Source organism: Microcebus murinus, chromosome 18, assembly GCF_040939455.1.
Source record: "Microcebus murinus isolate Inina chromosome 18, M.murinus_Inina_mat1.0, whole genome shotgun sequence".
NCBI lineage: Eukaryota > Metazoa > Chordata > Mammalia > Primates > Cheirogaleidae > Microcebus > Microcebus murinus.
The window spans coordinates 49,419,566-49,432,276 of NC_134121.1; the positions used below are offsets into that span (position 1 = coordinate 49,419,566).

Here is a 12,711-nt window from a genome sequence, read left to right on the forward strand (position 1 = left end):
TCACCGGAAGTGCAGTTCTAATACCCTGGGGAGACTGGCCAGGCCTGGACCAGCCTACCCACCGACCTGAGAATATTTAAGCGGGTTCCTGCCCGCGGAGAGTGGTGTCTAGAGCCCACAAACCGCCGCCAAGGCGCGTGCTGTGAGAAGGAAGTGCTCCTTTGATGACCAATCAGCGGGGAGAAGCCGTTTTAACGCCCCGCCCTCTCTCTCCCCACCGTCCTCATACTGTAGTTTGTACTCTTTTCTCCCAGTGCCCGTTGTGCGCCGCGCGGCCCTTCCCGGACACCGTCGCCCGCGCGTCTGCCTGGGAGTCCGGTGGCGACCTGTCTCCGCGACATGGCCGGCTCAGAAGCGGGTGAGTCTCAGCCTGGAGCCCCGGTGTGTGTGGACTGAAGCCGTCCAACTCCCCGAAGGCCCTGGCCGGGCATGAACTGGGTCTGGGCTGCTGGCGGGGCTCTTGACTGTCGGATACCCAGTCGCAGTCGCGGGGGGTCTGGATAGGGCCTCAGTTTCTCTCCCTCTTCGCTTCGAGGCCGTGGCGTTGAGATACAGGGTGTGGGAGAGAGAGGTCCTGTGTCGAGACCAGTAGGACACCCGCATCCCGGTTGCATAAAGAGTAGTCAAAAGGGTCTTACCCGGACTTGTATTTCTCTGGGTTACTAGCCACTGTGCAAGTGCTCTCGGCTCTTAAGAGGACTGCTGTCGTACCTACATTTGTATTGGTGTTTTGAGGACTAGTACTGTGAAGATGTCCCTGTCAAAGGAGACTAGTGGTGCTTTTTTCTCTTCACTGCCCTCTAGAGTTACTGGCTTTGTCTAGCACCGCTTTTGAAAAGCGAATTGATTTGGTTGTCTAGGACGCTTTCCTCCTTTTCTCCAGGACAGCGTACAAACCAGTTGTCATGGTTTGATCAGCTGTGAGAAATGGGCATGGGAAGAAGGGGATAATGTGCATTGAAAACACACAAGTGTTTGTTTCCAGAACATATTGAATAAAAGTATTTTCTTCTTAATCGCGAGTCATTTCAGGAAACACGGGTTTCAAGCTTTATAAATTACCTTTGGTCGAGAAACCCTTAAAGTTTGCTGATCCCAGCAATATCCGGGGAAGGGGAGACAGTGGTACACAGGAAACTTAGTGTTGGTAATGTGCTAATTCTGAGCTTAAGAATATTTTTATGTATTTCCCACGTTTTCTTTCATATACGTCAAATATAATAAAAAAGAAAAACTAACAAATGCGTTCATGTTGATTTTGTCATTATCCCAATTCTTAACAACCTAACTTGGGCACCAGAGCAATCATGATTTGCACAAGATAATCGTGTAAAAACATGATCAATACTATTGGGAATTTGAAGCAACACCCACTAATTAGTTTCTAGTAACCTTTGATTATCATTAACAAACTGTCTTGTTTATGACATAATATTCCTGTTTGCTTGCAATTGTGTTTTAACTAAAAACACCTATGAAAAGCTTATAAAATAAAAACGACTGGCAAATAACTTAAGATTTTAGTTCTGGGCCAGTCATAAGCAAATAAAAAACAAAAGTTCAGTTTGCACCAGTAAACATTGGGTTTGCATTTTAGTTTTTAACTACATTGAAATGATAACACTCTAGAAATCATCCCAAGAAATTAGATACATGTTTTCAAAAATCATGCCTAGGAGCATCTTTGAAATTCTGTAATAAATTCCTTATATTCTCAGAGTTCAATGTCTGTTTTTGTGAGGGTCGTGGTTCCCTTTTTTTTTTAATTTGAGACAGAGTCTCACTCTGTTGCCTGGGCTAGAGTGCCTAGTGCCTTGGTGTCAGCCTAGCTCACAGCAACCTCAAACTCCTTGGCTTAAGCAATCCTTCTGCCTCAGCCTCCCAAGTAGCTGGGACTACAGGCATGCCTCACCATGCCTGGCTAAGTTTCTCTCTATATATTTCTAGTTGGCCAATTAATTTCTTTCTGTTTTTAGTAGAGACAGGGGTCTCACTCTTGCTCAGGCTGGTTTTGAACTCCTGACCTTGAGCAATCCTCCTGCCTCGGCCTCCCAGAGTGCCAGGATTACAGGTGTGAGCCACCACCTGGGCATTATTTTTTTTTTAATGGGTGTATGACCTTTTTCTAGTGCTGTCTAAGACTAATCTTTTCTTCTTCTTTCCCAACAGAGTGGATAACCATTGCAAACAACCTTCTTTTTAAATGTCATATACACCTGAGGATACACGAACTTGAAGACTGTGATGCTAATGTTTTTATTGCTCTTTATCAATCCATTTTGGGAGAAAAGGTACCAGGTGAGGGTACTAAAAGTGATAGTAATTATGTCTGTGTCATAGGTCAGAATTTTCTAGTGCCTTTAGTGAAATTCTTTGGTATTTATAAAATTTCATATTTTCTTTTTGTCTACTTCTTGTTTCTGTGTTAATATCGCATTCATTACCTTAATGAATACTTTATGGAATCTACTCATAGCCTTGAGTGAATCAATTTGATGGTTTGTGAAAGTCACACCCTTTCTGTAGATGTACTTTCAAAGGTTCTAAAATTGAGTGGAACTTGGATATTTGTTAGATCCTGTAACTTAACCGGTGTTAGGGGTAAGGATTTGATGTTTTTATTTTATGAACCTAGTTTACCAAGGAGACAGTTAATAAATCACATATCCTGTCATCTTATAAGTTGTGACTTGCTCATTTCTGTCAGAGGTACCACATCATTTTGCAGTATCCATGGTTAAATATCTGAGTCCTTATCCATAGATTCTTGTGCAGCCTTTGTTTCTTTGTGTAGTTTATAATCATAACTACTATAAGATCTGTATAGTTTCTTTTCCTGTCATATTGTTAGCATGTATTCAGTGGCCTCATCACTTCCTGGAGTAATGGGATGACCTCTAACTTGTATCTTTGGTGCTAGTCTCAACCTTCTTTAGGGTTCATCTTCCTGAAAACTAAAGGAGAAACTCCAAACTTGATATAAAGTCTTTCTGCACTCTGGTCTGTACTGACCTTTTAAATTTTTATGTCAATAATTCCCAATAGGCTGTTTTAATGGCATATACAAGAACCCTCATTGTACACCTGCTGTGGTTTTGTTTTCCTCTCTCATGGACAGCAGCTCATACTTATGGGTTAAAAATCTCATGTCTTGCCTCCCTTGTTAGGCTATTAACATCTCCTTAAATTTCGAGACCACTTTTTCTTCCTTTACATGGTGCTTTTTGTAGAACATGGTTATATATATGTTGAGTATAACAAATATTCAACCATATTCAGCCAATCAGTATTCAATATGAAAAATAAGTTCAGTAAATAACCAATAAAGATTCTACTGTGTAGAATTCAGGCTTTATTAACTTTATCTGTACTTTATAGCCTGTTGTGTTTGGGCAGACCCTACTTTTGTAGCAGCAGAGTTTACTAAGAAGCCTGGTCAGAGAGAGATGAAAACTTGGACCCTCACAGATGCAAAATTACGTGACTTTTTTCCCCACAGACCTCATAATTATTTCCAAGAGTCAAGAAGATGATGCACACAACGTACAAGCAGTAATTGATTCTCTGGCCTTGGATTACCTGCAGGTCAGCTTGTCTCACATAACAGGTTAGTATATACTTAGCCATCTCATTATTATGCATTTTAGTAAAATAACTTGTTAGACTTTAGACATTGTTTAATTAACCAAATGAATGAGGTGATGGTAATAGACCAAACTATAAGACTGAGCCAAGGCAATCAACTGATATAATTAAGGACCATACATGAGAGCTTTTCCAGGAGAATTGAACATTAAGTTTGTGATAGCCTAGTGGTGGCTCCCGCCTGGAATCCTAGCACTTTGGGAGGCCAAAGCGGGAGGATCTCTTGAGCTCAGGAGTTCTAGACCAGCCTGAGCAAGAGTGAGACTCTGTCTCTAATAAAAATAGAAAAAAAAAATTAGCCAGGCATGGTGTTGCATGCCTATAGTCCTAGCTATTTGGGAGGCTGAGGCAAGAGGATTGCTTGAGCCCAGGAGTTTGAGGTTGCTGTGAGCTAGGCTGATGCTTCAGCACTCTAGCCCAGACAATATAGCGAGAGTCTGTCTCAAAAAAAAAAAAAAAAGAAAATTTTGTGATGGATCTGGGTCTGAAATGTAAGCATCCTAGCTAGTAATTTGAGGTATGTTTTTTATTGTGTTATTTTAAAGCATACTGATGCTGTGTGTTTGTAATAGCTAAAAATTTGAAACATCTAAATGTCCATTAATCGAGACTGGTTAAATAAATTTGGATAGCCCCACACAGTGAACTACTCTGTAGCTGTAAAAGATAATTGAGGATGCTCTTCATGCACAATGTTCCATATTAAGGGAATAATCTCCAGTATAGTGTGAGAAAAATGTGGTGAGGTTATAATGAACATGCAGAGGATGCTACTCCATACAAAAGTGGGGAGAATATATATGTAGTTGATTGCAGTTGGAAGGACTATGGAAGCATATATGAGAAACTTGTAATACCGATTGCCTTCAACAAGGAGAACCTCAGGGCTGCTGGACAAGGGGACAAGAATTTACACTGTAAACTTTGTACTTTCTGAATTTTGAACCGTATTCTCTATTAAAAAAATAAATTTCCAAAATAAAATAAAGTGTGCTATGGTATATTTTAAAAGCGAACATGCTAAATATATTTATAAATCTTTAGATTTGTAGATAGTGAGAAATGAGGATTATTCTAGTGAATTATTTTAAGCTAATTAATGAACAGGGAATCTTCGGGACTTGAAACTATAAGTCACAAAAAGAAGGATTTTCACTGTTGATTTATTCTTGACATTAGTTAAAGGAGATAAATGTTAATCAGGATAGGTCCTGATTTGCATCTCTTAATTTGGTATTGACAAGAACAAATTTTTGCGAAGAGAAAATACTCTGTCTTAAGTTTTTGAGTACAGTTTTAGGTGAATAAATGGGTAAGTCAGTTTGGAGATAATTCATTTGAGAGATAATCCCACAGTTTCCCACTTCTTTTGCAATTTTGAATTGCTTTATCACCTGAGTAGGGCCATTTCTGGTATTTGTGCTTCTTAAACATACTGTAGCAAGGTTATAAACATAAATAGGTTTGTAGAACTTTTTTTTTTTTATTTCGGCATATTATGGGGGTACAGATTTAAAGGTTTCAATAAATGCCCATTTCCCCCCTCTCCCCAAAAGTCTGAGTCTCCATCATGACCATCCCCCATGTAGAACTTTTTAATGCAAAGCTGCCCCTGACAAATTATACCCACCCTATGAAAGATTGCAGAACTGCTTACTTCCTTCAGTAGACTGCAAAGCAGCTTTTTACTCCTTGTGTTCTGTTTAAAGCAGTTTCTCCTACACCATAAAGCACTGCATTCTGGCCAGCAGTCTTAGTTGCTAGGTTATCAAATTATATTCCCCATCCTGGAAACTCAGAAGTCCTGAGTATACCCTTGGGGTATACTTATGTATTTTAAGCCAGAAAAACACAGGGCTCGAAAACAAGGTTTCTGGTTAGTTGTTTTAAACGACGTTTTTAAGAGTAGTAGCGTAAAACCTAAAGTTTCTGGTTTAAGTTTGTTTTGCATCGTGGCTAAAGTTATGAATGGCTAGGTTTTCCCAAATATCCAATTTCTACTGGGTCTCATACTGGTTTGAATCCATAATAATGCCAGACATGATCTCCCCAAGGACAACCAGAGTGTCACAGAGTTAAGTTCCATCCGTACCTGTTTTTGATTGGAGTCCATTTTAGATGACATTAAATAACGTGAAGTTTCCATGCTTTTGTCAGTCTGTTTCTATTCAACATTTCAACTTTATATTAAAAAGCTATTAATATTATGGGCCAGATACTGTGCTAAAGATTATTTAATGATTAATTTATGAGTATAAAGTGGGTGGGAGATGAGGCTGGAGAGGTTGAGGATGGGGTGAGATTAAAAAGGGGTTTACATATGCAGGGCTTAAATTTTAGAATGGGAGCCCTGGACAGGGTTTTAATCAGAAAAATGGTATGATCTACATAAACTGAATAGAAGTTAACAAATATTGGGGGAAAACCCAGGAATTTATGATGAAAGGTATCTCAGCATGTTTTTGTTTTTATAATTCCTGATGCCCTCTGAACAAACTACCATCTAAAGTGGGATCCTGTAATCTGAAAGAGTTCTTTACTGCCATTTTTTTTTCACAAGCCTAGTAAAGTTCTGCTTAGCTGCTTTATATTTTGGTATAAATCTTACTAGAGGATATTTACCTAAGTCCAATCATTTTACTTGTTGAAGAAAGGAAGGAATATGCCAGAAATTATTAAACACCATATTTCAAGGACACCTTCTTTATTTCTTCAGATGTAATTAGGCAACGGGAAATTGGTGTTTTTAATATTTATCATTGCTTCTCCTGTGTTCTTAAGTAGCATTTTCACAGTGTTATATCCATTTCAAGATTTTGCAACTTTCAGATTTCTTGGTTAAATTTTTTAATAGCTCTATATTCTGTGTTCAGGAGAAAATATAGTGAAAGGAGATAAGGAATCTATTAAGAATCTCCTAGAAATATTTGATGGGTTGCTGGAGTATCTTACAGAACACATCAGTGAAACATCTCATGAGAAAAGTAAGTATAAGAATGGAAATTTGGTTTGATCTACATCATGTTATATCCCTTTTGTGTATTTTTCTTTGTAGGAAGCAGAATCACTGATACATTATACCTGATAAATTGTAATTGTAAATTTCCAATTCTTACTGTTACAAGTGGTTGGAAACTCTTTCCTAGACTGGCATCATGTTCTTTGTTAACTTGGATGTTGCTTATAATTTACTTTAAAACTAATCTATAATGGAAAGGTAAATTTCTGGCCAAATTATTTATAATCATATGATTACATAAAATTCCTTACTCCAAAATTTTGTCAGAACTGCCATTTATATTTCAAATCTGAATGTTGCTGAGGCATTAGCAGAAAGAATTGATGCAATTCTGTCTTCAACCTGCTCTTTTTTTTAAGATATTTCCATTTATACTTTATTTTTTTGCAAACAGGGAGCACAGACCCAAGCTGCCCTGAACATATGCTCCCAACCTACTCTTACGTGTTGTGACAACCTGAATATTTTTATTTTACTCTTTGAGTAACCCCGTTCCTCAAATTGTAACAGTTTATTGTGTGAAATTTTGATTTTATGTTTTTTAATGAAAATTACAAGGATCAATATTACCATATTATCCAAAATATCATGGATAGAATAACATAGGACCTGTTCTTATATTGCAAAGTTATCCAAAACATTTTCAGCAGCAACAGTAATTAACATAAATCCTTATACAAATTAAGACAAAAAATTAGAAGATGCTCATCCTTCTTAATTCTTACATTGTTGATGATGAGACCTATGCTGTGATTATAACATTTGAAATTAATCTTAAAATCTTTAGAGTTTCCTACCTTTAATCATTGCTGCAAAAAAATAATTAAAAGCTGGAAGGGAAAATTGAAAGGTGTGCCGCGCTGGAAATGTATTTTTTTAATTTCAAAAATGTTTTGAGTGTTTAATATGTGTTAAATGCTAGTTTGGGTGCTCTGAGATGACTCAGCTACAAGTCAGGTTTATTGCTCTATAAGAAACCTTTACTCAAGCCAGGGAGACAGCCATAAATACATGCAAAAAATAAAAACATAAAAGGGTAAGAATTAGGAGAAAGTATTAACATGTGGAACTCACCTAATTCAAGGCTGCCAGTAGGTATTTGATGCTTTGTGCCTTTTTAGTCTTTAGCTGCAGGGTTAAGAGGTAGAAAACTACCTCTAAATAAAGAGATTGAGATTAATTTGAGCTATTATAAAGCAGCAGCAGTTTTTAGGATTTAGTGCATGATTGCGGGGTTGGGGGGGTGGTAGTGCCTGGCTGATGATAGGGCAGTGGGGATGGAGAGAGGAGGATGGAACTGAGAGATACTTTTATGTGAGAGTCTAGTGGTAGTGGGGCTAAGGGATATACCCTGGGGAAGGTCAGTAATGTGTGGCAGTGCTAAGAGGGAGTTGCTCAGATAGGCCTCCCTATATGGCAATACCATAGTTGGACAATGTTTTCTAAGATCTGAGTCTTGCCTGTGCAGGTCCAAAATATACTTATTTGGCAGTATTACCTAGAGCCAATCAGATTCTTCAAAATGCCAATTAACAGTAATGGAAAATAAATCTTTACTATCACTGGTCATGTCAGGTGTACAGGACAGGTTTTACCTGGGACCTAAGCTAACATCATCATTTACCACTGAGGGAGGAGGGATTCAAAGGCAGACCATGCTAAGTTTTGTCTCTCACTGTATGACTGAAGCTCTCTAAGCCTGTTTTCTTGTCTAAAATTCTTTCATGGTTGTTGTGAAGGGTAAGTAGATGTGTGTAAATAGTTTAGCACAAGTCCTAGCTCAGAGTAAATGTACCATAAATGTTAATGAATGTTATTAAAATGTTGCTTGGTAAATATGGAAATAGAAAAAAAACGAAGGTACATGTTTGAATTGTGAATCTCTACAGAAGTATATGGGAATATCCAGAGGAATAAATGTAAATCATAGGCAGTTTACCCATGTAGCTCCTGAAATTACTGCCCTAGTGAGTTACTGCTGCTGGTAAAAATTTGTATTCCTCAAGTATATTGGGGTGGAAAAGAGGTTGATGGTCTTAGGAAAATTTTTATCTAAGCCATGATATGGTCTGACTGTTAGCCTAAAGCAGATTGTCTTGGAGCATGAAGTAGGGCCACTTGGCTTTTAAAAAATGAAATATTTTTAAATGTTTCATTTAAATGTGTATACAACTGTAGACCCTGCTTTTTAAAAATTTTTTTATGTTTTTGAGACAGGATCTTGTTCTGTCACCCAGGCTGGAATGCAGTGGCCTCGTCGTAGCTCCCTCAAGCTTCTGAGTTCCAGCAGTCCTCCCACCTGAGTCTCCCAAGTAGCTGGGACTATAGGCAGGCACCACCACGCCTGGCCAATTTTTCTTATTTTTATTTATTTTTTCACACAATTCTGTACAGTGAAAATTTTTATATCTTGTAGAGATGGGAGTCTCTATCTTGCTCAGGCTGGTCTTGAACTCCTGGCATCAAGCAGTCCTCCCGCCTTGACTTTTCAAAGTGCTAGGATTACAGGTGTGAGCCACTGCTTCTGGCTTAACTCTGCTTTAAAATCAACATTCTTGTTTCTTTGTTACTCAGGTAATACATGCTTATTATAGGTGATGACTTGGTTCTTTCTAATTTCACTTTCATGAGAGCCCAGTTTACCAGAACAGGTTGGGGGTGCTCACTGTGTTTACTTCTCCCTGCCTATTATATAGAGGAGTAGTATTAACTTGGGGGTTTTTTGGTATTGTTTTTATCTGTTCTGAACAGGTGAAACTCAACAGTATTTTACAGAATCCCATCGAGGAGATCCTTTGGAAGAGCCAGAAAGTACTAAAGAGTCTAAATCATCATGGAAGAGAGTTTCTTTTGGGAGGTATCACTCAATCTCCATGAATTTAATCAAATCAAATTATGCTTTTTTGACTAAGAAAATTGTACATAAAATACCAGAATGGCACTAAAGAAAACTAATGTGAAAATTTTACTAACTTGTCATATTTTAAACCTTTCTGAAGGAGTTTTAACACATCAACTGCCACACTAGGAAAAAATTTTTTTTCCTTGGGCCATGGTGTTTTATTAGGAAAATAGAATAATAACTTCAAAAACAAAATGATCCTTTCTAATTTAATGAAAAATTTGGTTTTTTTATTGTTTTCTCTGTGTGAGTTATATACAACTTGAAAAATAGTTGAAAGCCAGGCACAGTGGCTCAATGCCTGTAATCCTATCACTCTAGGAGGCCAAGGTGGGAGGATTGCTTCAGGTCAGGAGTTCAAGACCAGCTTGAGAAGGGTGAGACCCCATCTGTACCAAAAATAGAAAAATTAGCCAGGCATCGTGGCAAGTGCCTGTTGTCCGAGCTGCTCAGGAGGCTAAGGCAAGCGGATTGCTTGAGCCCAGGAGTTTGAGGCAGTGAGCTATGATGATGCTACTGCATTGTCTCAAAAAAAAAAAAAAAAGTTCTAATGGCTCCCAAGGTGAAGAGATATGTGAATTCCGTATGCTTCATGAGGCCCTGAGCTCAAAACTATCATGACTTAAAATATAACTCATACTGCAGTTAATGTGTAAAGAACCTTGAGTTACATATAATGCCTAATTCTCAGTAGTAACTACCAAGTCATTTTTATATTTTTTCCTTTGATCATTAAAGTATTTAATAATTCATCTTCCTTGTAGAAAACTTGGCAAAGTAGAGAGAAATTTTATGTTTTTTCTTTTTTGTATTTATTTTCATATTTTGTATATAATTTTGTTCCCTGTATTTTTACATTTAACATCAAGTCTTTTCAAGTTGTTAAACTCTAACCCTTTGCACTCGCTTGCTTTTTTCTCACTATCCACTCGACATTATCCACGCTCGACATCCGAGTACAAAGGGTTAAAATAATTTTTAATCACTATATAACATACCATTCATATAGTTTGAATAATATTTTTATAATTTACTAAACCATTCCTCTAAAATGGAAGAGATGGAAGGTTTTTTAAAATATGATATAAAAAAAAGTGATACTTTATTGTTTTTGTCCTTCCCCAGCTCTCCACCCCCTGCAATCCCCCCTTAGGCTAGATTCAAAATAAAAATAAAAGAGTACGAATGTTTTAAAGGTTTGGTATTTTTGTTGTTTTTTTCCTGCCTGTTTTTTTCCTTAGAGTCTTACTCTGTCGCCCGGGCTAGAATGCCATGGTGTCAGCTTAGCTCACAGCAACCGCAAACTCCTCAGCTCCAGGGATCCTCTTGTCTCAGCCTCCCCTAGTAGCTGGGACTATAGGCACACACCACTACATTGGCTAATTTTTTCCATTTTTAGTAGAGATGGGGTCTTGCTCTTGCTCAGGGCTCAGGCTAGTCATGAACTCCTGAGCTCAAGAGATGCTCCCACCTGGGACTTCCAGAGTGGTATGATTATAGGTGTGAGCCACTGTCCCTGGCCAAGGCGATTAATAAAAGTTGCCAAAGTGTTTTCCAAAAGTGTTGGGTTACTGCACCCTCATTGACTAATATCAGAATTTTAAAATTTCTGCTGCTTTTGTGGACAAAATATTGTTATTACAAGTCTGATTGTACTTCTTGCTAACTAAAGATTGAACATGATGCTGTGACTTTCTTTTAAATAACTGATTCTCAATTTTTTTGTGTAGTTTGTCATGGTTTGAGGTAATGATGCCTTTTTTAGTCATATTAGATTGTGAAAAATGTGTCTCAAAGGAGACCATTGTAAGATGGATTTCTTTCATCATAAGATTTTTTTTTTTTTTTTGAAACTTACAAAGTAAGTGCAATAGTGAAATAATTCAAGGATATTTAATGCAAAATTAATGCCCTACTCTGACTCCCCTCCACTTCCACACCCCTAGAGTCACTAGTGGTTGCTATTCTATACATTTTAATCCTTAATTATACACCATTTAAATGTTAGTCAAAACAAACCAGATAAAAAAGCAGCAAGGCATTATAAGCAGCAAAAGGGAGAGTCTTTCCCGTTTGTTCGGTAGCAGTGAGCAGTCTGAACACCTGCAGGCCATTTGCTTGAAGCAGCTTGTAGGTCCTCAGAGGAAGGGCCCTCTGTGGTGAGGCTGGGCCCAGAGTGAATGAGGGAACTCTTTTCAGGTCCTCCTTGTCGTCTGAGGCTTTAGGCCCATCTTGGGATGGAGATGAAGCAGAATCCACTGGTGAATTTATTAGACTTGGAGACACAGCGCATACCTTTTCTCTAAGAAGCAATGGTGAGTAAACTTTACATACTAGTTATTGTTACTCAACATACAATCATAAAAATATAAATAGTTCATACATAGGAATGTTTAAAATTGTGAAAAATAGAGTCCTGATTAAATATTAGAATTGAAATTCCAGAATACCGTTATTACCCACTAAATATGAACAGTTATCTGAAATCATAGTCAAGTGGGAGTCACAGGCACATGGGCAGATAAGTCCAAGGCAAATAGGTGGATATAAGGTTGTCATGCAATTTGTGGTACCTGATTCCCTAGGAAGAGAATTCTGGATATAGCTTTACAGTCTAGTCACACTTTCAGAGTATTCCTTAATCATAGTTTCCTGAACTGGTTTGACTCACTTTTTTCCATCATTTCAACAATTTTGTATACCCAATGGTAACTTCTCCCAGGCTCAGGCCACATTTCTGACAGTCTACTGCTTGTACACAGTAGACCTGAATTGCTTTCAAGCCCCAGTTTTGAGCCTCCAACCTTGCCTTTTTCCCACCATCCTACTCTAGCATGCTCACCTTGGTTGCTGTGCTCTTCCCTGGCATTGTGTTATTTCCACTGGTAGGATGCTTTTCCTTCCTTTCTATTCCTGGCAAACTCACCCTTCAGTGCACAGCTTCCCCCACCTGCCTCAGGCTCTAAGGCTCTGTGTTCCTGCAGTGTGGCCTTCTTTCTTTCTGTAACACCATTTACACGTTGCATGGTCACTTATAGTTTGTTATGTAAAGTGAGTTTCAGGGACAGTAGCCATGTCTTACTCATTTAGCAAATATTTATTCAGTTCCTTTCCTGTGCTGGGCAGTGGTGATGCTGTGATAAAC

At 38.2% G+C, this 12,711-nt stretch overlaps 1 protein-coding gene across 1 annotated transcript in view; it reads left to right on the plus strand.

Annotated features, from left to right (window-relative positions):
• The first annotated feature begins 71 nt into the window (after nt 1-71).
• CEP95 (centrosomal protein 95) overlaps nt 72-12,711 on the plus strand; it is a 30,822-nt gene continuing 18,182 nt past the window's right edge. The window contains exons 1-6 of the mRNA XM_012747336.3: nt 72-358; nt 2,170-2,298; nt 3,500-3,607; nt 6,519-6,629; nt 9,416-9,521; nt 11,766-11,881. Coding sequence (XP_012602790.2) covers nt 340-358; nt 2,170-2,298; nt 3,500-3,607; nt 6,519-6,629; nt 9,416-9,521; nt 11,766-11,881 — 589 coding nt within the window. The 5' untranslated portion in view covers nt 72-339. The remainder of the gene's footprint in view (nt 359-2,169; nt 2,299-3,499; nt 3,608-6,518; nt 6,630-9,415; nt 9,522-11,765; nt 11,882-12,711) is intronic.